The 26,355-nt window shown below is 41.4% G+C and overlaps 1 protein-coding gene across 2 annotated transcripts in view; it reads left to right on the top strand.

Moving 5' to 3' along the window:
- Positions 1-26,355, top strand: part of IQGAP1 (IQ motif containing GTPase activating protein 1) — a 73,130-nt gene that overhangs the window by 22,732 nt on the left and 24,043 nt on the right. Inside the window, exons 3-16 of one of the 2 annotated variants that reach the window (XM_086471777.1) lie at positions 5,274-5,430; positions 5,801-5,878; positions 7,804-7,880; positions 11,025-11,092; positions 12,127-12,240; positions 12,649-12,827; positions 13,485-13,575; positions 14,068-14,231; positions 14,775-14,859; positions 15,989-16,152; positions 16,525-16,685; positions 17,208-17,332; positions 20,940-21,103; positions 23,848-23,938. In XM_086471777.1, the coding sequence (XP_086327903.1) occupies positions 5,274-5,430; positions 5,801-5,878; positions 7,804-7,880; positions 11,025-11,092; positions 12,127-12,240; positions 12,649-12,827; positions 13,485-13,575; positions 14,068-14,231; positions 14,775-14,859; positions 15,989-16,152; positions 16,525-16,685; positions 17,208-17,332; positions 20,940-21,103; positions 23,848-23,938 (1,718 nt within the window). Of the gene's footprint in view, positions 1-5,273; positions 5,431-5,800; positions 5,879-7,803; positions 7,881-11,024; positions 11,093-12,126; positions 12,241-12,648; positions 12,828-13,466; positions 13,576-14,067; positions 14,232-14,774; positions 14,860-15,988; positions 16,153-16,524; positions 16,686-17,207; positions 17,333-20,939; positions 21,104-23,847; positions 23,939-26,355 lie in introns of those variants that run through there. The other variant, XM_086471778.1, reaches the window with a different exon arrangement.

Here is a 26,355-nt window from a genome sequence, read left to right as displayed (position 1 = left end):
CTTTTTAGGAAAGCCAGTAGAACCCCCAACGAGTGTGTGAGACTTGAGGCTTGGAAATGTCATTTTTATATACCTTTCCCAATAGGGTTTTAGGTGCTTCTCCAGAATATGAAAGGATACTACTTGATTTCTGCAGAGTATCCATTCTTGGAGGGGGGGGGGGGCAGTTTTTCTTGGTCTGTGTCCCTGACTGTCCTGTCCGTCCCCCCACCCCCCCGTAGTGTTGCACAGTGTCCCATTTCAAGTTACACTTTCTTCAGCAGTGCTAGGGCCATCATTTTTGTGTAAAGTTTGTCTTGGCCATTCCAATCAGCTACACGTATGCTGATTGAAAGTTTCTGCGCACGGAGCCTTTGTAATCTGGACATTCAGAGCAGAGGATACAATTGTTGTATTGAACATTTTATGAAGAGTTTTATGAGACATTAATTAGGAAGTTTATTCTAGTTTTGGGAGTTGGGAAAGACTAGAAGTGAGATGGCTGGAGAATGACAAACCAGCAGAAGCTGGAAGAATCTGGTGTGTTGCGTGTTTCCTGCAGAAAACCACTCCCTTGTGTGGGAGGGCTGTCAGCAGGGACATAAAACTGTTTCTTGCTGTTGATTTTTGTGAACGCTAGTTCCTGAGAAATGTGTAGTTTCCCTTTTCCCCCCTCCTTCCAGGCTCTCTTGAAATCTCCACCTCTGTGTCCGCTGCTGACCTGTTTCTGTGATTTGTTACTGTAGCAACCTCATTGAAAAGCTTCGTGGCACCTTTTTCTTGCTTGTGACAGCTTTTCAAAGGTGTCACCTCTGGTGCTTGGAGCTGTAGAGAAGCCACGTGTGGGCAGAAGTCCTTTCTGGGCGAAAGGGATGGATCTTAAAATTGAGCAGTTGTTTGCATTCAGATGAAGAATCAGTAGAACTGAGATTTGGGGACTGTAATAGTGGCTGATTGTAAGCACTTTATAATGAGCAGCTGTGGAACGTTAGTTTTTTCTTTTGAAATAACTTCACATTTTTCTGTGTTACCTGGAGAAGAATGCAGATACTGAAAACAGTCTGAGTAACCAAAGAAAAACAGCAGTGAAATTAAAATGTTTGTAAAACCTCTACTGAATTATGAGCATTCTTTCAATAATGAGGCTGTAAGCAAAACTGTCTGCTGCAGAATCCACAAACAGGAAAACTGTCAGGGATTAGATCTTTAAGAATAACTTGAACAGAAGTGCAAGAAGGATGAATTTAAAATTTGAGAACTTTGTGCTGTATTTACTCTAGTCAATTTTTAGATGCTCTTCGGTGTAGGTGTTGGAATTGCTACAGCTGCTTTTTAACTTGCCTTAATAGAAAAGGCTGTTTGAGGATTAGGGGCAGCTGAGCTAAACAGATGTGTTTAAATTGTACCTTTGAGCAAATACAGAATTGTTGTTTTAAGAACGCTGGCTTGTTTATCTTAAAGGCAGATGGACACTTTATGTACTATGAAACTGCATTGTATACTAACACTTCAAGTAGAGGAAGATGGAGAAGTAATAGATTTAGATGTGAGAACTTGACTGGCATTCCCTTTCAGTACTGAAGATTTACATTCATCTAAAATGTATGTTTTGGCAACCATACTGTTTATGCTAACAGCCATGAAAATGGAGGAGTTGTGGTAGAGTAACAGACTAGCTGTGTGGTAGGTTAAAAAAAAAAGTAAACCTTAAGAGATAGTTGAAACTCAATACAGGCATGAAAATTGAGAAGATTGTCTAGGATTGCGTATCTGCACTAGTCAAAGTTACCTTTCCTTTGACTGTTAAAATATGGCAGCCTGTGAGATTTTTAATTTTCACTAACTACTACCTGTCTCTTATAATTAGAAGTGCAGTTTACTGCCTTCTCATGAGAGATGAAAAACTGGCTATGGTGATTTTGAATGCATCTCATCTGTCATGTACAGCTACAAGTGTTCTGTATTTGAGATCAAGAGTAAACTGTGAAAAAAAAATCCCCAAAATGAAAATTAAATGTTTATAATGTTTCTTTTCTAAATTACTGTAAAGAAATCAATTTTCTCATTAAGGTCAGAAAGAATGGTCTGTTATAGTCTCAGATATTGCAGATTAAATAATTTTTGCTCCTTCCATTGAGCCTTGCATGCTGGGCTTGAAAATTGGTGGTTCAGAAGCTGAATCATGGGTAGTTCATAGGCTCCTGCCTTAAATTTGGTGCTGTTTATCAGAAAAGGTGGAGCAGGCTGATGTCACTGACCTCAGTTTCAGTCACCTGATTTCAGTCTGCTACCAAAGGACGGTCGGAGCACCGAGCTGCTTCTCGGACATCTTTTATTTCGGAAAACTGAATGCACTACATTGTTCAGGCTTCTCACTGTGAAGCATTATCTCAGCTAACCAAAAACATGTTTCCTATCTTATTCCTGTGCTTTGGTTTGAAAGAATGCAGACCACAGTGACATCAGTGTCATACTCAAAAGAATAGTAGTGCCCGACTTCAGTGTTTGTATACACCCCACAATAACAGTAGGTCTTACAGCTTTAAACTTTGAATTCACTGTCTGCTGTACTCATTACACAGTTTTTCAGCATCACTGTTGTCTTTTAGGATACAATCCTCAGTCTGTAGATAAGCTAGATCAATGACCTAGTATTTAACCATGTCTAAAACCTAGGTTATTTGAACAGTCCTCTTCTTACTCAAGCTGTGACCCACCTGTGTCTAACTACAGGTTACCATTATGCTAATACTGGTGTTACCCTCTAATTCTCTAGTGTTGTCAGCCTCAATTTTCCTGTTGCTTCCTGGAAAACTGAAAGGGGGGGGCATAGCATGCCATCTGTACCAAAATGCGTTAGAAACGGCACCATTCAATGAATCCCCATGCAAACACTGTGTCGTGGTTTGAGCCCACCCAGCTGGCTCCAAAAGCACCAGGCAGCCGCTTGCTCACCCCTACCCCGTCCCCTGAGGGATGGGGAGGAGAAAATGCAACCAAAAAGGCTTGAGAGTCGAGACAAAGGACAAGGAGGGCTCGCTCACCAGTTATGGTCACAAGCAAAAGACATACTCAACTTGGCGATAACAACGCACATTTAATACAGGACAACCACCACCATCAAAGAAAGTGAGATACACAACCAGGTCTGAAATACAAAACACCCACCCCCACCCACCCCCCTCCCGTCTTCCCGGGCTCAGCTCTGCTCCCTCTTCCCCCCCCGCAGCGCAGGGAGCAGGAGTGGGCGTTGCAGTCAGTCCGGCACAAGGTGTCTCCGCTGCTCCTCCGTCCTCAGAGAAAGAGGTCCTCGCAGCCCTCCCCTGCCCCACCGCGGGGTCCCTCTCAAGGCAGACATTCCTCCTCCAACTGCTCCAGCGCGAGTCCTTCCCGCGGGGCCGCAGCTCCCCAGAGCCGCCCCAGCGCGGGTCCCTCCCGGGGCTGCCGCCCTCCCACCGACCGGCTGCTCTGTCGCGGCCTGCTTCGGGCCCGGCCCCTGCTCCTCCGGCCTGGGGCCCTCCGCAGGCTGCAGGGCAACCGCCGCTCTCCAGGGGCTGCAGGGGCTCAGCCGCCACCTCACTGTGGGCCGCAGGGGAATCTTTGCACCGGCACAGCCCCCCTCTCCTCGCTCACTGACCTGGCTGTCCGCAGGGCTGTCTCCATTCCATCCCCCGTGTCTCGCCCCAAGCAGAACAAAGAGACCCAATCGACGCCTCCTTTCACTCTTAAATAGTTGCTCGCAGAGGCGCCGTTGGCCTGGCCTTGCCCAGAGGCGGGTCTGAAATTCGAGCCGCGGGAGCCTCTCGAGGCGTCTGAGAGGAGCCCCCTCTGTAGCTCCCTCCCCCCCTACCAAAGCTGCACCAAAACGCCGCCAGCCACCAAACCACCACACGCTGCTTGGAGATTTTCTTAGTATTTCTGAGCTATTTTTCATATGTATATACAGTGCTTGATTTTAATCAGAATTATGAGGCATGAAGCATTACTCCTTGCAGATGTGAAACGTCTGCAGTTCTAGTTGGTCAAGAGAGCCACGTAGTTTTCCCAGGTGCCTTTTACAGGACTGATTTCTGTGAAATTGTGTTAATTTGCTACGGTTACTCGTTTGATCTGTTATCTCTTGCACCCAATACAAGGTGTTTTTCTGTTACTTTACCTGGATTAATATGGAGCTAAACAGTTTACAGTTACGTATCCATCTGAAACAGTATTTAGAATATTAAAATTCCGTTCACTGGGTTTGAGCAGGATCCTTTACTTGCCTGTCATTAAGATCAGTCCAATTAATGTGAAGTTACCATCCCTGTGAGCCAAATTATTAACCTTGCTTTTGTTACGTGGTCAGCTCTGTTTTAGAATACGGACTACTACTTTTCTGTGATCTTTATTGATCCGAAGCTCATCCGTCCTGTAAGAGCCTTAGAGTTTAGCTGCAAGTGAGGCATGATCTAAGGAAAAAGCTTTAGAAAGTGGCCTGTGTTTGTGCAGTTCCCCTTTTGAGAGAACAGACCATCCAGGGAGCATGTCATCTTTGGAAGAAACTGTGTAGCTGAGCTTGCGGTATACAGCCTCTGGTAGCTCTGTGCAGAAGAAATATCAAGGTGCACCTCTGTTTGAGAACAGTTACTTTTCAGATTATTTGCTCTTGTAATCTTCGTTTTTGTCATGAGGATCCATGATGCCATTAAATGAGGTGGAAGGAAAAAAGATAAGGGAAAAATGAGGAGAGGAATGCCTGTTCCATTTTTTTCCCCCTGTCTTTGAAATGTGTAGTAGGGTGGGAGAAAAGACATATGTCAGGAACATAGACTTGATGACAACATTGTAGGGCCTCTCTGACATCAGCTGAAAGAGCTTGAATAAGTGGTACAAAGTCATGAAATAACTAGCGAATACTTAATGAGAGTAAAGAAATGCTTGTGAGGTTAAGTCTGTACTCAAGAGGAAGATTTAAGTTAATTAAAAGGGCAGGTTGGCCACTATGTCCAGACCAGTACCAGCTAAATCATGGGCTGAAGAAGAAACATGAGCGCGAGATGGTATCTTAATTACTTGTGAAACTCAGGCTACTGGACTCCGTACTTCTCCTTAATAGGTTGTCTGAAGTGTAACTGACTAGCATTTTAATGACAGAGATTGTGTGGTAGGGCTATACCCACTTTCAGCCCCTAATGCTAAGTAAATAGCATATTGGAGTATGACAGCAGTAGCAGCACAAAACTTGCTTAACATGGGGTTGTGTCCGCAAATTTGAAATAGACTTGTGACCAGCTTTGTTGTTCTTGCACTTGCAGGTGGATGGAGGCCTGTCTGAATGAGGAGTTGCCTGCCACAACAGAGCTGGAAGAAGGACTGAGAAATGGTGTCTACCTAGCCAAACTTGGAAACTTCTTTTCCCCAAAAGTGGTTTCTGTGAAGAAAATCTATGATAGGGAACAGACTAGATACAAGGTGAGAGGTGTTGGCCATCGATACTGCTTTAGGAAGACATCTCAAATAGGAAAATGTGCATATGGAGGTACTGTGAGCAAATAAGTGGAAAGTTAGTTTATATTAGTATAACCTGAGAAGCTCCACCTTCATCTAGAACATTGGTTAAGTGAGAGGGGGTGGACTTTTATCTTTATATCTGAGCTTGCACTCGTGTGAAAGAACTTGGCATAAACAGTCAATATAATTGTATGTAGAAGACTTCTGACTTCTTTTCTGTAAGAGTACTGTTTTCACTAGCTGTCTTAATGAACCTCCCTGCTGTTCTTGGCAGCTGTGATATTTTGTTTCTTACTGCCCTCCCCCTCGTTCATGCCCATTTTTATTTCAGGCAACTGGTCTCCACTTCCGGCACACAGATAACGTAATCCAGTGGCTGAATGCCATGGCTGAGATTGGTCTCCCCAAGGTAATTTCTCTGCTGTATGTGCAGTTAAATAATCTCAGAAAAGCTTCACATTCTATGGAAGCATTTGCTATTGTACAGAAATCAACAGAATTCTTCTAGTTAATTCTTCATTTTATAAATTTCTATATATATATATTTATCTATATATACAGATATATGGATCTATAGTGTCCCCATAGAAATGCTGTCCTAAAACTTGCTGAAAGGTTTCATTCTGCTATGTGTATGAGAATGATTAGGAGCAAAATAATTTCTCCTTCTTTGCTATATCCCTGATATCACTGCTCTTGTATAACATCTGCGTTATATTGCTCTTGCTGTGCATTCTTTTGAGCAATATCTGAGCTTCAGTTCAATTGTGGAAGTTTATTTAGCAATCTCTGCTAAAAGAAGCGACTCAACAGAAAATACTATGTTCTCCATTTCTTCAGATTTCCCTACAAAATTTTCACATCAAGTTGAAATGTTTAGCTTAATCAAATATAAATTATTGGCTTCATTAGGGGAATGACCAGATAAACTCCTCTGAGCTAGTAAACAGTGTTGCCTGAAAATGTGTGGAACTGTGGTAATGTGCTGATAGCCAAGTTGCATACGTGGATAGCAAATACATTCATTTTTTAATGTATTGTTTGTTTTTTTTTTTTTTGTAGGCCATGTTATGCTTAGTCTCACCAAAACTAGCATTGCATAGCTTAGTCTGATGTATGTTTTGTTTGCATACATGCTTGCAAGTTGAAAGCTTTATTTTTGACAAAGGTTTTCAAATAACTTGTTGAGATTTGCTAGTTGAGCCTTGCTGGGATTTATAATGATCTTGCAGGAACAGATTTGGGATTAGGAAGTCCTGAAATATTATGTTAAGGTTGGTGAAAATCATAGAATCATTAGGTTGGAATAGACCTCTGAGATCATCAAGTCCAACTGTTGACCTAATACCATGATGTCCACTAAACCGTGTCCCGAAGTGCCATATCTACATGTTTTTTGAACACCTCCAGGGATGGTGATTTTGCCGCTTCCCTGGGCAGCCCGTTCCAATGTTTGACCACTCTTTCAGTAAAGAAATTTTTCCTAATGTCCAATCTAAACCTCCCCTGGCGCAACTTGAGGCCATTTCCTCTTGTCCTGTTGCGGGGAAATAAATATGCAAAGAGATGTTAAAGAAGCTGGGCTGGAGTCCAGTACATTGACAAAGAGATATTGGTGCTTTAAGTATTTTCCCATGCAAGAGAGCCAGCGAACTGGTGCTGTGGAATTGTGAGGGTCCTTCAGTTGCTCTTGCCTTTACAGAAAGAGCAATGCTATTTTGTGCTCGTGGGAACAGCAAGGAACCTTCCAATAACTAGAAAGTAATGAGCCCTGTCAGCACTTCTGAATGAATTGACACTTCCAGTATTAGCCCCTTGTGTTAAACTTCGAAGAGCTTTGCATTTGAGACTGTCTGAAAGCTTTCCGGTCCAGCTAACTGAAAATGTAGTATGCAGGGCACCTCAATGCTCTCAGTTTCCCTTTGTCTTGTCTTCCCTTCCCTCTTCTCTTGCTTCTCAACCCCATTTAGTCCAACCTAAATCCTCTTTTCTGTCTTCTGTTGTATTTTTCTTGTCGCTTGGCTTTCACCGAAGTCCTTGCTAATACCTTGTGACCCAGTATCTTGGTGGGCACACAAAAGCGAGGGTGTACTCATCCATGTGTGTAGAACGTGGGCAGGAAAAGGGGAGCCCTGGTTTGGGTAGTAGGAGCTAAAGGAAGGATTGGTGCTTCAAGTAGGAGAAATGTTGGGTCAGGGCAGAGAAGCTCAGAAGAGTTTTGTTCTGTGCGCTGTTTCATTAGTGTATTGCAGAAGAATTGGGCTTATCACAGTTACGTGATTTGGCTGTATAGAGTGAGTATAATTCAGACTGCTAACTTTCTTTTATTTTTAGATATTCTATCCAGAAACTACAGATATCTATGATCGCAAGAACATGCCGCGCTGTATCTATTGTATTCATGCACTCAGGTAAGGTACGCTAGGCAGAAATCTAATTGCTTCTGAAATCTTTCTGCAAAGCTGAAAGATGGGAGGGGAGAGAGATGAAGTGAAGGCTGGATGAGGATGAATTTTCTAGCAGAACAGTCTTACCAGGTCAGAGCAAAGATCCATGAAGCCAGTTATCTTTCCTTGGGCAGTGGCCAAGTCAGATGCTGAAGGAAAAAGAGCCAGTCAAGTATGTTGTGATTACTACCTTACCATCCCCGTGTCACACTCTCAACTGTCTGAGGCAGAGCTAAATGTTTTGGGGCTTAAAGGAAAGCCTGAGGCCCTAAAAGGTGTTTGTGAGAAAGGGGTATATTAGTTTATCTAGGGATCAGTCAGATCACTGAATGAAAGCCAGTGTGGTTGCAGCATTATACTGCAGTATATATATCTTGATGACCACAGTAAGTGATCAAGCAGGAACTATTGTTGAAAGGTCTCTTAGATTTTAAAATCCTTGTGTAGACTGAGTAGGGTAATCCCAGTTCTTGAGAAAACTGGGAACATTCATTTGTTGATGCTTTGCTCTTCAATTTGGGTGGATGGCAAATTGCATAAGGTTTTGATTTTTTGGTGGGTTATTTTTTGTTGTTGTTGTTCCCCCCTAGTGGTTTGATGGTAAGTGTGGCTTTTGAAATGTGTTGAGATTTTTATTTATAAAGGATTCCTTTTGTAGAATTTACTAGGTGGTTGAATGCTGGATTGTATGCGTTTGGGTCTTCATCTGTTGCTTGCTCGGTTTCAGTTCTCAAGAATGGCTTGTTCTGCTCTGATCTCTTGTCAGTGTGAAATCCATAGAGATGGTTTACATTTATCTGAATGTTATCTGATATTTCAGATTGCTGTAGATGAAATTATTGTTTATAGAAGTGAGCTCAATCCCAGCTTTAGATCTAAAATGAGTTATCTCTGTAGAATAAGTAATTTGGAGTTTGTAGAGCAGTGAGGAGTAGATTTGTGGTGGGATATGCTGGCACTATCAAGACCAGTGCTCCTTTTTGTTCAGGTTATAGCGGAGTTTCTCCCTTGCTGGCAGCTTTGTGACGACTACTTTAGCTACTTTATGCCAGGAGTTGGCTGGTGTATGTTCTTTGTCATACCGTGGCCATTCCCACCCCCTGCCCCCCTCAGTAGTCTGTATTGTGGGCAATTGCCAAGCTTTCCATGAAAATTGTTTGCTCGTGCTGTACTCTTTCTAGATCATATGTTAGGAAAAGAAAATTAATTCAGGGAGCAAAATTAATAGATGCAAACGTTCCAGTAGTTAAGGCTGTAAAAGTTATAATCTTTCATCTAATAATACCTTTTTTCGATGCTACTTAAATTTTTTTCAATTATTAACATTTTTGGCTGAAATGTTCTGTAGCCAATTTCTCTGCAAAGGCAGCCTCCTCAAGATTTTATTGTTTAAATAATTTTACTTACCAAGGAAAGAAGAGTAATTCTGCCATGTAAATATAAGTATGGAAAAGGATATTCTTATAAAAATGTGTTCTTTTTTTCAGGCTTAGTGCTGAAGTATATTCCAGTTAAGAAGTAAAGATCTAGAATGCAGTTTTGTTGACAGTCCGTAGGTCAGAAATGTTCCTGCCTGGTGTTTTGTGTTTTGTTTTGAGGGAGAAAAAAAAAAAAATTCTGCTTAGATGTGGAAAGATTGGAGATTAAGATTTGACATGTTGAGGTCATGTGAAAAGGTGGAATTGCTTACTGGAGGAATGGATATTTACTTTATTAATAACCTATTTTAAAAATTCCTGTAGAGCTGGGTATTTTAATAGAGAGGGTGCATTTCCATGATCTGTGCTGAGCTGGCATGACAGGCAAAAAGGAGAGGAGTTGCTTGTCATTCCCCCTTCCCATTTGACTGTAGCTGTGTGGGTTCATACCTCCTTTGTAGCAGTTCCATTTCTCTCATCAAGCTCCAAGTGAATACATTAACACCATTTTAGTAAGCCAGATCAGCCTGGTGAATACTTTTCCCCCCTACTCAGCACCAGTGAGGCCACACCTGCAGTACTGTGTCCAGTTCTGGGCTCCCCAGCACAAGAGAGACACGGACATACTGTAGAGAGTTGAAGGAAGAGTCACGAGTCATAGAATCATAGAATGGCTTGGGTTGGAAGGGACCTCAAAGATTATCTAGTTCTAACCCCGCTGCCATGGCAGGGACATGTTCCACTAGACCAGGTTGCTCAAGGCTCCATCCGGCCTGGCCTTGAACACTTCCAGGGATGGAGCGTCCACAACTTCCTTAGGCAACCTGTTCCAGTGTCTCACCACCTTGTATCTGGTCTAAACCTGCCCTCTCCCAGCTTCCAACCATTACTCCTCGTCCTGTCACTGCAGGCCCTTGTAAAAAGTGCCTCCCCAGCCTTCTTGTAGGCCCCCTTCAGGTACTGGAAGGTCGCTGTAAGGTCTCTCCAGAGCCTTCTCTTTTCCAGGCTGATCGAGCCCAACTCTCCGGTGTGTCGACCTCACCACACAACTTGGTGTCGTTGGAATGGATTAGAGCGTGTCTCCGATGAGGAAAGGTTGAGAGAGCTGGGACTGTTCAGCCTAGAGAAGAGAAGGCTCTGGGGGAATCTCAGCAATGTGTACAGCTGTCTGAAGGGGGGTGGTGCAAAGAAGATGAAGCCAGGCTCTCTTCAGTGGTGCTCCATGACAGGACCAGAGGCAGCTGGCACAAACTGAACCACAGGAGGGTCCCTCTGAACATCAGGAGACGCTTTATTTCCTGTGAGGGTGGCTGAGGAGAGGCACAAGTTGCCTAGAGAAGTTGTGGAGTCTCCACCCTTGGAGACACTCAAAAGCCATCTGGACATGATCCTGGGAAACCTGGCCCTATGTGACCTTGTTTGAGGAGAAAGCTTGAACAAGACAAACTTGAGAGTGCCCTTCTAGCCTCAACCGTTCTGTAATTCAGTGAAGACTTCAGAGTGGTGGACGAGTTACATGCACCTGAGGGGGGAAGAGAGGAGTCAGCCCACCCTCTTGGTGATTGTGAGCAGTTACGTTGGCTTACCTGGTTGGCTCCTTGAATCTATATTTCCTAAAATTATCTGTGTCGTTGTCTGAACCACAAGGAAAAATTATTAGCTGTAATTATTTGCTTGTTTTCTCTTCTAGCCTGTACCTGTTCAAACTGGGTCTTGCCCCCCAGATTCAGGATTTGTATGGGAAGGTGGACTTCACAGGTATTTAAAAAAAAAAAAAAAAAGCTGATATGTGTGCTGCCTTTATCTCATACTCTACTGGACATTGTATAGATCAGTAGATCAGTTAAAGGATTATTACTGTTGATATCCTATATGCAAATTAAATTCAAAATTAATGGCTATGAGGAGTTCTAGTAACTTAAGAAAAAGGTTTGATTTGGGTGCTTCTGAGCCAGGCTGTTAAATAGCCATCAGTTTGCTAATCATTACTTTCGCAAATAACAGACCCTTAACTTTTTTGCCACTGTTGTAAGATGCTTAAACTTTGCCTCCATCCGCTTGGAAGAGGTTTCAATTTGGAACTTGGTAAATGGTTTTGACCTCCCTTGACAGTTTGAAGTAGAAGTGCCATCAGCTGAGGCAGAGTTTGCCAGCTGATCTGCTGCAGGAGATTCCAGCACAGTCACATGCCTCCTCAAGGTTTCAGTTCCTCGATTTTCGCAAAAGTGTCGAATTGTGTCGAAGTGTCTGTGTTTTGTATTAGTGAGGTTTCTGCCTGAGGGTGTGCATCTGATTTAAAAGGTATATAAACTTTATTTTCCTGCAAAACAGTTGTTGATTGTACCTATAAAATGCTAAACTGTCAACTCTCCTTTTGAGTTGTATGGTATTTAGCAACAACATGTCTTGATATTCTCCATTTGCTTTTCTCAGCATAGTCTTTCTGCAGGGAAAAAAAGAATGCTAAAATACTGCCGGTGCATTTTCCTGACCTGTTGGCAGCCATAGTTGAGGCACCTCAGAAAGATGAGGTCTGTTTCCAGCTCCTCAGAGTTGTGTGTTGTTTTCCAGTGAGAAAGACTACAGAATATTCTGTATCAGTTTCTGGGAGAAATGTCGATTTTGGGGAAGTGTGCAAGATGTCTCTCAGTTTTCATTTATTTTGTTTCAGTTACTGATTCAAATTTATTGTAGTTACCCTAATTTTTTTTTTTTGTATCAGCAGTTGGTATAGCAGTGCTGATTCCTCATGTGTTTAGCCCTGTATAACACTGGTTTTATGTATGTTTCAGAGGAGGAAATCAGTAATATGAGGCTTGAACTGGAGAAGTATGGTATTCAGATGCCTGCCTTCAGCAAGATTGGAGGAATTCTTGCAAATGAACTTTCTGTGGATGAAGCAGCATGTAAGGAAAAATGGAGTTTTGTTTTATGTGATTATTCAAATCGGCACATTCTTTTTTTTTTTTTTTTTTAATGTTGGTTTTTAATGCCTCCTGTTGTAAGATGGCACAGTCCTTTTCATAGGCCTTTTGGAAGACTGGGAAGAGGTTTTTCTTCTTTCCCTTGTATTTTTTATTTTTTTTTCTTTCTGGAACATGATGATTTGACTAGCTAGAGTATTGTACTAGGAAGTAGGCTACTGTTTTTTGTCAAGAACACAAAGCCATGATGGAATGAGAGGTACTTTGGTAATTCTTTTGCTTTCCAGTTGATTTCCAGATAATTCTTCTGCTCTTTCCAGTTAAGTTCTCAATTTTTAACAGAGCTGTTGTATTTGGGACTAGTTGGCAGACTGTGACTTCTTTTTCCAGTACATGCTGCTGTCATTGCCATTAATGAAGCAATCGACCATCAGGTTCCAGCTGACACACTTATGGCAATGAAGAACCCTAATGCCATGCTGATAAATCTTGATGATCAACTGGAATCCACTTACCAAGACACGCTCTACAGAGCAAAGCAAGACAAGATGGAGAATGCTAAAAACAGGGTAGAACACTTCTTCTTTCAAACCATCTATTCGCATGCATTGCAATTTTGTATTGCGGTGTAAACTGGGGAATTCACAGCATATGTGTTACAGTCCTGTATGTATAGTATTAGGTGGATTTACTCCTGGTGATATTCTAATATGTTCCCCAGTAACCTGTCTTACTATTGTAGAAGACAAGCAGCAGTTAGCTGTGTCACTCTGTTTAGCTGTCTGAAATACGGGCTGCTTAGATACAGAGTTCATGTCAGCCTTTATGTGTTAAAATGCTATCACTTTATTTTCATACACTATAGATACATTTTCCCGACAATGAAATGATGAGCAGAACTGACATGCTCTCAGAAGGGGTCAGTGTTGTTTTAGAACGCTGTGCCTAGCTATGTGTACTGCTTTCTATGTTCTGGAGTTCTATTGTGTGTTCATATAGAGACATTATATTGAAATAAGGTGTTTCTAGGCTGTCTGTATCGGAGTGAGATTACACTTGATACGTATTTGCTTCTAGGGCTTCTTTTTGCATGCGTAGATGCAGCTTATCTATGGCCTATCACAGCTCTATATAGATACGCAGTTATCCTCCTGACCTTTTCAGTGAGAAGATCTGTGAGCGCGAAGGAAACTAGGAACACTGATTAGTTTTTATTTCATCTTCAGATTGCCTCAGAAAATTCAGAGAGAGAGAGAGATGTGTATGAAGAACTACTGACTCAAGCTGAGATTCAGGGAAACATCAATAAAGTGAATGGTAAGTATCATACTAAAGTAATAGTCTTAATTAAAAGAGTACTTAAAAACGATACCTGTCCTCCTACTAGTTTTCTGTAATGCTAACAAAACTGGAAGGCAGCTCCCCTGTTTTTGTGGGGTTGTTTGGTGGTGCTTTTTGGGTTGTTGATTTTTTGTGTAGTGTTTTGTTTTGTTCCCCCACCCTCTGCCTTCTTAGTACATAGTTGTAAGCTGAATTCCTTTTGACTTCTGTTGCCCTTCCTTTAAGAAATGAATTGTCCATGTTGCTGTTCCCCCCAGTTCTTCATCTTGAGTAATGCATGGTATTTCCAACTTCCAGCCCCTTTTTCAAGTACTACTTTGCAATTGACTTTGGAAGTCTTCCATTCAGATTACATACCTAGCTTACTCTCTGTCAGCTCCAAGAGTATTTCTTTCTGAGCAGTAGGTTATATAAATCGTGGGAGTTCCTCATTTAATGTCTCTCAAAACTCTGCTTTACTGTTACTAGCACATGCAGCCATATCAAAGATTGACCTAGCTTTGGAACAAGGAGATGCATTAGCACTGTTTGAAGCTTTGGCAGTGCCAGCCCTGGGACTCCGAGGATTGCTACGAGAAAATTGTGACTGGTATTTCAAGCAGTTGTTGAGTGATAGACAGCAGAAAAATGAGGTATGGAAAAGTCTAGAATACCCTGATTCATGAGATTTTTTTTCCCCCGTCCCCCCTTTCACACTACCCCTGTGTACTAATCACTTGCTGTATACCCTCATTACAGTTTAGTGTTGGTTTGAGAAAGTTAATGTTAAGAGACGGAAGCGTACAGTAAGCATATTTATAACGTAAAAATTTCGCTCCAGCACACAGCTCACGTACACAGAGTCTTTTCTCACAAAATTGTCCCTTTTGTCTTAAATGTTTTATAATTTTGGAAGCTGAGTCTTGCCTTTAATTTCTGTGTTCATGTGACTGCATTTCTAATACTGTAAAAGGGATCAGGTTGTACACATACGGTCTTCCAGCACATGAACTGAGAATCTAGTGGGTAATCCCTGTCTTCCTCGCTTATGTGGCATTTGTTGTTTGTGGAAACTTTGTGGCATTAGAGTGTTTTAAGGAAAAGCTGTTTTGTTTGTTTGTTTACTTTTTATTGAGCTGTTTGAAGTGAATAAGCTGACATCTTTTTACCCTCCTGGTTTCTTTTTTTTTTCTCAGGCTGGCCTTACAGGTCCTCTACAGAAGGAGGAGTTGCAGTTGGGAGTGGATACTGCTAACAGGGCAGCGCAACAGTATCAGCAAAGTAAGGTTCATCAGAAATTATTGCAGTAAAGTGACCATGGATGTGATCAAAAGGATGAGACGGCACAATATTTGGGTCTGTGTGGGGATACATGAAGTGTCTCAAACTGTTGTGAATGTTGTTTTAAGTACATCATGGCTGCTGAGAACATTAAAGAAAGACAGTTGCCCTGATTATTCCCCGTAGTGTCTTTTATCCAGCTCTTACAGTACTGCTGGAGATTATAGCATATAATTTGAAATATTAAGAAACATGGAAGTTCTGTGTTGACCTTAAATAACTTCTTTTTCTAGAATACTTGTATGAGGTTTTGTGCTGTTGATCTGTGAGGGAAGACTGGATTGCTCCATGAGGTGTGAAAGCTAGGTTACCTGCTGATCACTGATATAAACCTTACTTGGTTTGAGCTACAGAACCTTTAACTGTTTCTAAATATCAGTTAGCAAATAAACTGCAGATCGTGCTGGCTGATTGTTTTTTGATTGATGCTTCTGACACCACAGAGTGCTCTTTTTCTGAAGAGGAATGTTCAGTTCTGGCTGTGCAGGACCAATTAATTCAGTTTGTAATAAATGGAAAGGAGACTCTTAAAGATCTGGGGAGAGAGGGTTTAGAATACAAGAGGAAAATAGTGAATGCCTAATAACTAGGAGGCTATCTTCAAAGTATCTTACTTGTTCTAGTGCGGAGCTTGGCATTTGCTTACCTGCTTGTGCTATTTTAAAGTTACCCAAAGTGTACCCACTATAGAGTGCCTGTTACTGCCTTGAGCAGGATAGATGTAGACAGGAAGAAAAAGCTACTGTTACTGCTCATCTATCCAAAAGTTTGCAATTATGAGGCTTCTTACTATCAGAAGACTGAAACGGCGAAACAATTCTTTGATAACCAGGCAAAAAGGTGAATTGGTTTTAAACATGAGCTTATTTTAAAGCAGGCGTGATGTATTTTAGTTGTCTGCGATAATGGAAGACTAACTGGGGTATTATGGATAAGAAAGCTTCACTCATTTGCTGCGGCTAAGGGAATTACTCCTTTTCTTGCAATCTGATTACTGAGTAGAATAAAAGTGTTCTTATTACTCAAGACTCAACTGTCTGCCTTCTTTATTCTACCTCTGAACTTCTAGGGCTGGCAGCAGTAGCCAGAATTAATTCTGCAATTCGAATGGGTGATGCTGAGAAGACTGTGGCAGAAATGATGAATCCAGAGGCCCAGTTACCAGAGGTTTACGCATTTGCTGCAGATCTTTACCAAAGGGAGCTGGCCACCTTGCAGCAACAGAGCCCTGAAGTAACTACCATGTTCTCTTTTGTTTCTGGAAGTTGATGTGGATTACTGGGTCTACCTTGTCTGTTTCGTTAAATGCGTTCTTTGGAACAAACCTGTCTTGAATCTTCCTAGAACGGATTTGGTTCAGCCTGTTCTATTGTGAAGTTTAATCCCTAAATCTTGAGCTCCTTGGCCCTGTAAGATTCTACTTTAATCTCTTACTTGGTATTCTAGCTTTGTTTATGATACTCTTCTTTCTACTTCTATGTTATAAAGGTTGTCCCTTTGCTTTGTTACATGTCTATTCTGACAGCTACTCTATTCTGTGCTCTGTGTGCAGCAGTAGTTTGTAAAGAGTGAGTGGAATTAATTCGTTGTTCTCTTTGTACGCAGGGTAACCTCACCCATCCAGAGTTATCTGTTGCTGTAGAGATGCTGTCTTCTGTGGCCCTGATTAATAGGGCTTTGGATTCAGGGGATGTGAATACGGTGTGGAAACAACTGAGCAGTCCTGTCACAGGGCTTACAAACATTGAGGATGAGAACTCTCAGAGGTGCGTATTTCAAGAAATCATGGCTGTCCTTGATGCTGCTTATATTCTGTGACTTTTTGATTTTTTTTTTTTTCCCTCTTACACTTTACATCCTTTCTACATTATTTATTAAGATATTGATTTAATCTTCACTGGCTCTTGCATCTTGTTTTTGCAATTACTTTTTCTTACCCGTCTGATTTCTGTGCTGTCTCTCAATGCTTTCTCACAAATTTCACATTAAAGCCGGGTTGTGGTACCATTAGGTTGTCACTAATACTATGCCAGCTCACCCACCGTGTTCTTTGCCCTGGATCCTCATTCAGTGTTTTAGTGCTTTTATTGATTATTTCTCATTTGAGCTGACCACCCTGCACACAGCCTTTCCTCTTTCTCTTCTTCCCCCTTTTCATATTTGTTCCACTTTCAAACCTCATGTTAACCTCTTCCACTTTGTGTACAATTCGCATGCTGTGTTGAGTGTTCCCTGGCCAGCTGCTTGTGATGTGATGTTTGTTGGTTTTATTTTTTGTTCTTTGACAGATACATCGATGATTTGATGAAGCTGAAAGCTCAAACACGGGCAGAAGGAAGTGAATTTATCACATGGAATGATATCCAGTCGTGTGTTGATCGTGTGAACATAGTTGTGCGTGAAGAACATGAACGTAAGATTTTTTTCTGCCCGACTCTTCCTGCTAGATTCATCCTAGCTCATGAGGAGTCCTAGAATTACATGCATGTCAATACAAAAAGTTATTGATTGACTTGTAGTTGTGTCATATGTTGGATATCTAGGAAGATCTTAGTTGTGAACAAGATTTGGTGGTTTGTAATATAAAAGGCTTGATAGCAGGACTGTTGGAGAGATCAGGCGGTCAGGAATGTTTGTGATACTGAAATCGGTATCTCCGAACAGTTTATTAATGCTTCCAATGCAAATTTCAACACGCTTTGGATAACAAAATGCGTTGTCTGCCGTCGGTGTCTAGGATTAGTCTAGAATCTGTTATAATTTTGCTTCAATCCCTCAAATTTAATGAAAACTAGTATTATCAAATCTCTGAGTTAATTGTAGCCCAGTCAGTACTCCATCCTCTTTCCTAATTTGCTGTGTTCAGTAAAAGTTACTTTTCTTGAAGTCTTGTACTCTCTTTGGCTGCGATCTCTGCCCTCTTTAGGTTTTCCATTTCTCCCTTTTAGTCCTTCTTTTGAATGTGCTTTGGCCTTTTTACCTTTCCAGTATTTAGTCGAAGTTCCACAGACTCAGTCCAGGATCCCCTTCTACTCTGTCTGTGGGTAATCTGACCTGCAAATGCAGGATAAGCTACCCATCTTTGTGTTGATGACTCTCAGATGTAATGAATGATCTCAGATTCATTTCTACAGTGGATGAGGAGCCTGAATGAACCACAGAGACGAGTTTATTTCCAGGTCTTATTCTCAGTCCTTTAACTCCTGGCTGTATTAACACTACTTCCAAATTACAGTTTCTTCGGAGATCGGTAGTGCAAGTACTGCATCAAAGAAATAGGCTTTTGCAATTACTTCGATTCAGTGATAAATCAACAGAGATGCCCCAAAAAGTTTTTCTCTAAAATGCTGTCTGTTCAGCAGTTATGTATTCAAATACTTTTGCTTAAAACATTTGATACAGATTTTTCTTTTTTTTCAAAGAACGCTTAGTTATCTCGTAATTTTGATGCCATCCAAATTCTAAGTTCCAGATATTAGGTCCCAAATCTCAAATTAGCGTTGAAATGGAAAGTGCTGATCTTTTAAGAGGTTAATTGCTTTGTTTACCGTTACTTCTATTGGGAAAATAGAAGCTTTTGTTTTCTGTTTTAATGTTGTGTTTGACTACTAGTTGATAAAACCACTATCTATAAAAGCTGAAATGACTGATCACTGACCTTCTGACCAGTAGAAGAAGAATATGCCTGCACAGCTGTTGCCTTTTGAATACGAAATACTGGTAAAGTGCAAAAAAAATCCTCCATCGGATAATATGCAAAAACCCCGGGAAGTTACAAGTGTATGCAGCAAGTGCGAGTACCAAAACTTAAATGCTCATTAAGGAAAAAAATCCTGATGCAAGCTGAGAAATGTGAATGAGTGTTAACCTGACTTCTATGTTTCTTCTAGTTCTGGATTTTTTTAATTTCTATTTTTTTTTAGTAGTGTTTATGTTAATAAGTGTCTTTTAGCAGTGATAAAAGACTGGGATTGAGCGTAATGGTGAAAATTTCAACAAAACAGAAATTTGGAGTAATTCTTCTTTCTCTAAGACAGTATTAGTTGACTTAAAATCAAGAGTGGGGATAGAGGAGTCCTTGAAAATAGCATAATTAAGCAAACTTACTCCTCGGTAGATTCTTGTGAGGTTCTGTGTCAGGTGGTTTAATTTTTTATTAATTTTTTTCAGTTTCATTTAAGGACCGTAATTTTGGTTATGACCAGTACTGAAAACCTTCTGCATATACAAGTAGCATGACATTTACTTTCAAGCCATCTTTGTAATATTTAGCTCTCAGCCTTGCATCGTAAGAGGGGAGAGTTTTGTTACAAATGTGGAGGTGATGACAAAGTTTATATTGTACACTGGGACAAACGGGTGTCTTCTGCCACTTCTTGTTGTGTAGTTGGCGAGTTGTGTTTCAACTTTATACTCTACTGAGGGTTAAATTTTAATTTGAGAGCCTGCTGTCTTGATTAACTTGTTTCCTGGATCTCCAAATAGACACTGGGTTTCCTGCTTGGGTCACATGAGCAGATTTGTTGAAACCACAAAAACACAGACCTGCACCAGTGCCTGCACACACCAAGATGCTAGTTTCATAGTATCTTTTCTATGTACAAGGTCAGAGCAGAAGTCTAGAAGTTCATCTAGTCCCAACACTCAGTTTCTTACAACACTCCTTATCCTGTAAAAAAAAGGTGCAGAAAATCCTGTAATGAGGTAAGCTGTTCTCATGGGGAATTTCTTCATTCTTTGGTCTGCCTCATATAGGCCCTGATGCAAGAGGGCTTTTTATCTCCTGCCTGTGAGTAAGTTAAATTAGTCTGAGAAGGTCCTTGAGGCATACAAGCATATATATTTTTAATTTCCGCTATCCTTGTGAATAATGTCAAATTAAAAAAATACTTTCCAGTGAGGAGCTGTAGGATACTACTGTTGGAGTTGACACGGAGCGGTCTTGTCATGACCGTATTAGCAAACTAATCAGAGAGAATTGCTTCTCACATTCTGTGCGCCTTCCTAAGTCAAACAATTGTCATATCTGCTTTTTGACAGAAACCCTGCCATCATTTTAGTGATCTTGGTTCTTGCAGTGTCCTCAACATATATTTTTCCCTAATTGCTACTCCATCCTAATACCGCCCGTTCCCTAAAATGTTCTGGTTTTTGTATAAACTTTTTGTTTTGTGATTCTCTTTCACATGTAGAAGAAAAAGTCACAGTCCTGGGATACCTTAACCAAAATTGGAAGTCCCCACACTGGGCACCTTACTCTCTTTTCCCTAAAAGATCTCTTTGTTCTGCACTGATCAAACCATGATTTGAATTGATCCATCTTTAAGCAGGGAGTTGAAATGGATGACCTCTAGGGTTCATCTCAACCAAAGTTATTTTGTGATTCACAGGAGATGGTTGCTGTAGGTAGGGCATGTATGATGTAGACTCTGTTAGCATTTAGCTAACTGTAAGAGATTTATTTTTGTTTATTTTTATTTAGCTGAATGGTAAATTTTACTGTACTTGAATGGCATCCACATCTCTGATAATATCACTAATACTATGTATGTTTAAGTGTTTTCTAAAATATGAAGTTACTGTATTTTTAAATGGCATTCCATGCAAATCGTCAGCTTCATGTGAAGATGTCTTCTTAGAGAAGGCAGAACCTTGGAAAACTGTAGCCTGTGAACTCTGGCCATTTGGGCTTTGATAATTCTCTGCTAATAGCTCTGAGCTGGATGTCTGAGGACTCAATTCTGTCCCTGCATGGGGTCTCCATGAGTGATTTTTTTTTTTTTTTTTTTTTTTTTTTTTTTTTTTAAGTGCAGTTCCCAGGCATGGTGACTGCTTTAAGGTGGAGAAACAGTCTTGCTTTCTTCACTAGTAAATAATGTTTTCTGTTAAAAATATTGCAGTTCTTGGCCAATATCTGGTTTAGGAAGGACTAGCTGCACTTTTCTTCTGAAGCAATGCTTGTGATTAATTTTGACCAAAACCCGTACTTTGTATTTCTGCCCCTATGCCTTCTTCCCTAGGGATTTTGGCAATTGGTCTTATCAATGAAGCCCTGGATGAAGGGGACACCAAAAAGACTATTCAAGCCCTACAGATTCCTGCAGCAAAATTGGAGGGTGTAGCCCCAAAGGTAGCACAGCATTACCAGGATACACTACTTCGAGCCAAGAGAGAGAAAGCACAGGTGAGTGCTATTAAATGCACCTCTCAAAAAACCTTTACATCTGTGTAATAGGCTTATTACTGTTCCTGAAAGCCAGGAATCAAAACTGGAAGTGGAGAACTGGGTATTCTGCATACCATCATCTGATCTTACCCAGGCAGTTTGGATATTTCTGTACTAGAGAAGGAGATTTGCAGCCAGATACGTATGAATCTTCATGAACTAGAGAGATGCATATAAGGAAATTAACTGCACAAGATGGCTTGCTGCAGCTAATCCCAGGTCCAGAATGGGATATTTATCTTGTTTGTGGAGAAAGGAGTTCGTGTTCATTCTAGGAGTTCTGAAGTTCTGAATGCAAGTTTTCTGCAAGCTTAAGTAATTTTTTTTTTAGTGTTCTTTGTTAAATGTAGTTATAGGCATAGTTACATATGGCAAAAAGAGTCTCTCAAAGTGGAAAAAATCTGTTGAATGATAAATTAGAAAAAAAAATGGAGCCAAATACATGCTACTAGCAAAATGTGTACTGATGCCTGTTGTTCACCTGTTGACACTTTTATTGCGAATGATTTTTTTGAAGTGGTAGTTGTCTGTCTTATTAGCCAAGGACTACTATCTACTTGTACGTAGTTGCTGCTTTCACTGACTGACTAAATGTGAAGGTGAAGATGGGGAGAGGAAGAGCAAATCTCGTCCTGTGGGTTTAGGAAAGAGGGTGAGAGTGCATGTATGCGTACACAACTGATTTTTGAGCAGTGTGGATGGGATACTGATTTTTTTTTTTCTCGTCTGTTTACAAAGAAGTAGCCAGATGTCTCCGCTTTTAGTGGCTTGAGAGTGTGTTTTATGGTTTTTTTTTCTGCTGTGGAGCTTAGTGCTCTGATACCAATGCAGAATTTTGCATAGAAGCCAAGATGTAGGTTGTACTGAACACTGATTTTTTTTTTTTTTTTTTTTTTTTTGACTAAAACCTGTGTGATAGCAATAGTTGACAACTGTATGAGTTTCTGATGAAAATCATTAAGCAGCTTCCCCAAGGGCCCTGAAAGGGTTAATGTTCCTCAGGAACCCATTTTGTGCTGAAGCATTTCCTCCCACTGAGTCAGAATGAAATAATGAACTCTTTTTTAGTGTGTGCTTAAGCTTGTGCCAGGCCATCCTTGTAACTTCTCAGTTGGTGTGAAATTACCTTATTTAGGCATATGTTCAGTTTCGGGCTTCTCCCAGCAGCATGGCAGTAACTTCAGAAACTGAAAGATCATGTTATAAAGTAACATTGTGGGGAAAATAGTCACTATCTGAGGTCAACTGTTACTAAGCAGTGATTTCTGAACCTTGGGGCTGAGAGAGATTGTAGTTCTCCACAAGTTTTTCAGTTGCTTATGTGAATGCGGGGAGCTATATGATGCATGTTTCTCATGTGATGAGGGGAGAGAGAGAGAAAAACAGTAGACCCTGTAGTATGTTACACTGCACATACCTTACCGGAAGTGTGCAGCAGTAAATCCATAGAAAAGCCCGGGATGGTTTTGGTAAGTCTTTGAGTTGACTTCTGCTGGTAGAGATTACATTAGAGGAAGATGTTTCTTGGGTTGTTCTCCCCCACTCCCTGGACAGGAATTTTGCTGTTGCTGGTACTCTCATGGGACTACCTGGGCTTTCAGATGAAATCTGCCTGTGGAAGACATGTTAATCTCTGGAATGGGATGTCATTAAGCATGTCAGTTCCAGACCTGCCAAAACAGTGGGAAAAACGTGCAGGGCGTGTAAATAAATGTTCATTTTCAGTCTGTCCCTAAAGCTCTTGAACACTGTAAATAGTGGCTCTTTTGTGCAGTGTGATTATTATTCCATACCAGAAGTAAATATTTCCTGTGTTCTGTTTGTACCATGAGAATTGTCAGAGGGGTGGCAGTTGCGTATTAGCATTTCTTCTTCAGTAGTTACCTACAGGAAGCAACAGTGGGTGGGGAGGAGCTATGCTTGGCAACTGCTGGATCATTGTTCTTTATGTATATTTTGGGACTTGCTAAACACTCGTTGCTTTTCTCTTCTTGATTTTCTGTATGCAACATTAGTTGATGGGATTTCTTCAAATGCAGGCCAAATGACAGGGTACTGTGTGATCACTGCTCCTTGCCAAGCAATCGTGTTAAAACAGAGACTTAAAACGTGTCTTTGACTGTTGTGCGTGTACACCCAACTGCAACATGTACACCCAGCTGCAATATGTACAATGCTTTTTGGTTTGCTAGTTTGTACAGGCATGTGAACTTCTGTGGACAGGGACAAGAACAGCCTGATGTGGCATTGGTTACCTGAGAATTTTTAGTTTCTGCGTGCAGATGTGCATCACCAGCTTTTTGTTCAAAGAACTCTTTGTTGGCCGTGTTCTGTCGAAGGACTAACTTGTGTTCATGGACAGTCATGTTCTCTTAGCAAGTATGAATTTACCAGTACCAAGTCCTTGGCCTTCTGTTCTCCTTGCATATCAGTGATTCCCTTTGACAGAATTTCTTCTTCGTTCCGTTTCCTGAAAAGAGTTTTTGACTGGGAAGAGGTATGGAGTCTGGTAATGCCATAGTAGTCTCTGCTAGTCACAAATGCACGTGATGTCACTGTGTTGGAGTCAGTTAGAAAGTCTGAAATGCTTCTTATTCCCTCTGATACAGAAAACTACTGTATCGGCTATTGTTGAGTACAGGTTTACTTTGCAAAAATAGCTCTACTTTTCATGCTGTGTATGTTTTTCTCATCGTATTCAGGACACACAGGATGAAACAGCTGTACTTTGGCTAGATGAAATTCAGGATGGGATTCATAGGGCAAACAAGGAGACAGAGGAGTCTAACAGATGTAAGTATCATTGCATAATATTGCGATTAATCCCCATTATCAACCAAATACTGGTTACTTAAGGAAAGGATGGGAGCTAGAAACGTCATGTAAATGTGGCAAAAGAAATCAAATGCAGTTATGTGCTTCTGGTGTGATAATTTTTCTTTGAAGAGTGAGTGTCAGATTCTTAAAATAGCAAATTTCTTACCTTTTTGGGAATATGCTGTTTTTCTAGTTTTGCATGTGACCGTGTTACTTCATTGGGCAAATCTCTATCAAATTGTTTATCATTTGCAACTAATTGTGTGTGTCTGTGGGTGATTAGTTAGGTATGAGAACGTTCACGTGCACAATTTAAATGGTGTTTTCCGGTGTGTGTTACCTTTTATTTGTGTGGCATACTGTCATCTTGCCTCGGTTCTGTTAAGTATTTCTAGACTGCTCTGCATCTTTTTCAAATACGTACAATAATACGCATCAGCGATACCCACCTCTGTTCCTTAGCGCAGTTTGCAGGTGGACAAGCCCACCCATCGCTACATCCTAGTCTTTATAATGATGTCATTTCTGTCTCCAGAAACAATGAAGCTACTATTACTCTTCGCTTAACTTGGGGGTTTTTTTTAGTTTTGTGATTTTTTTTTTCTCTTTGTTTTATTTGTTTGTGTGTTGGTTTATTTGTTTCGTTTTATTCCTGACGGAGGCTTTCTCTTTAACAAAACACGAGACTTTTTTAAAGTCTTCTGATATATTTTGATGGCCTGTTCTCTGTATGTGCTGTTTGTTTCCTGGGTACCTCATGCTTCAGAGAGATGTTTTTTATACATTTTAAAAATACTGTCTTGTTCTATTTGCATCTACGCTAAATCTCTAATTTTCGGTTACATTCAGCATTTGCGCCTATCTGCTTGTTTTGCTTGATTCGTATGGTATTAGTAAACTGTTTTCTCTCTTTATAGTCACCTTACGTTTTTCTTAATTCTGTTTCTTCGTCTCTGGCAAGTGTCTAACTTTCCACTTCCAAAACTTACAAATAGGTATTAGACTGGTACTTCACAGAATCACAGAATGGTAGGAATTGGAAGGGACCTCTGGAGATTATCAAGTCCAACTCCCCTGCCAAAGCAGGTTCGCCTAGAGCAGGTCACACAGGAACCTGTTCAGATGGGTTTTGAGTATCCCCAGAGAAGGAGACTCCACAACGTCCCTGGGTAGCCTGTTCCAGTGCGCTGCCACCCTCGAAGTAAAGAAGTTCCTCCTCATGTTCAAGCGGAACTTACTGTGTTCCAGTTTGTGCTGGTTGCCCCTTGTCCTGTCGCTGGGCACCACTGAGAAGAGCCTGGCCCCATCCTCTTGACACATGCCCTTTAGATATTTGTAAGTGTTGATAAGGTCCCCTCTGAGTCTTCTCCAGGCTAAAGAGCCCCAGGTCTCTCAGCCTTTCCTTCTAAGAGAGATGCCCCAGTCCCTTCATCTTCATAGCCCTCTGCTGGACTCTCTCTGGTAGCTGCCTGTCTCTCTTGAATTATGGGGCCCAGAACTGGACACAGGACTCCAGATGGGGCCTTACCAGAGCAGAGTAGAGGGGGAGGAGAACCTCCCTCAACCTGCTAGCCACACTCCTCTTAATGCACCCCAGGATGCCGTTGGCCTTCTTGGCCGCAAGGGCACATTGTTGGCTCATGGTCATCCCGTTATCCACCAAAACTGCCAGGTTCCTCTCTGCAGAGCTACTCTAAAGCAGGTCGACCCCCAGCCTGTACTGGTGTATGGTGTTATTCCTCCCCAGGTGCAGGACCCTACACTTGCCCTTGTTAAACTTCATTTGGTTCATCTCCAGCCTGTCCAGATCTCACTGAATGGCAGCACAGCCTTCGGCTGTATCTACCACTCCTCCCAGCTTCGTATAGTCAGCAAATTTGCTGAGGATACACTATGTCCCATCATCCAGGTCATTGATGAATATGTTGAATAAGACAGGCCCTAGTACTGACCCCTGGGGAACACCACTAGTTACAGGCCTCCAGCTGGACTCGGCACCCTTGATCACAACGCTCTTGACCTCTGTCCTTCAGCCAGTTCTCAGCCCACCTCACTGTCCACTCTTCTAACCCACATTTCCTAAGCTTACCTATGAGGATGCGATGGGAGACAGTGTCAAAGGCCTTCCTAAGGTCAGGGTAGACCACATCCACTGCCCTCCCGTCATCCACCCAGCCAGTCATTTTATCATAGAAGGCGATCAGATTGGTCAAGCATGATTTCCCCTTAGTGAATCCATGCTGACTACTCCTGATCATCTTCTTTTCCTCCATGTGCTTGGACATAACAGCCAGAATGAGCTGTTCCATCACCTTCCCAGGAACGCAGGTGAGGCTGACTGGCTGGTAGTTTCCTAGGTCCTCCTTCTTGAAAATTGGATTTACATTGGCTAT

This window comes from Leptosomus discolor, chromosome 11 (assembly GCF_034619465.1).
Source record: "Leptosomus discolor isolate bLepDis1 chromosome 11, bLepDis1.hap2, whole genome shotgun sequence".
Lineage (NCBI taxonomy): Eukaryota > Metazoa > Chordata > Aves > Leptosomiformes > Leptosomidae > Leptosomus > Leptosomus discolor.
This window is presented reverse-complemented; position numbering and strand designations above follow the sequence as displayed.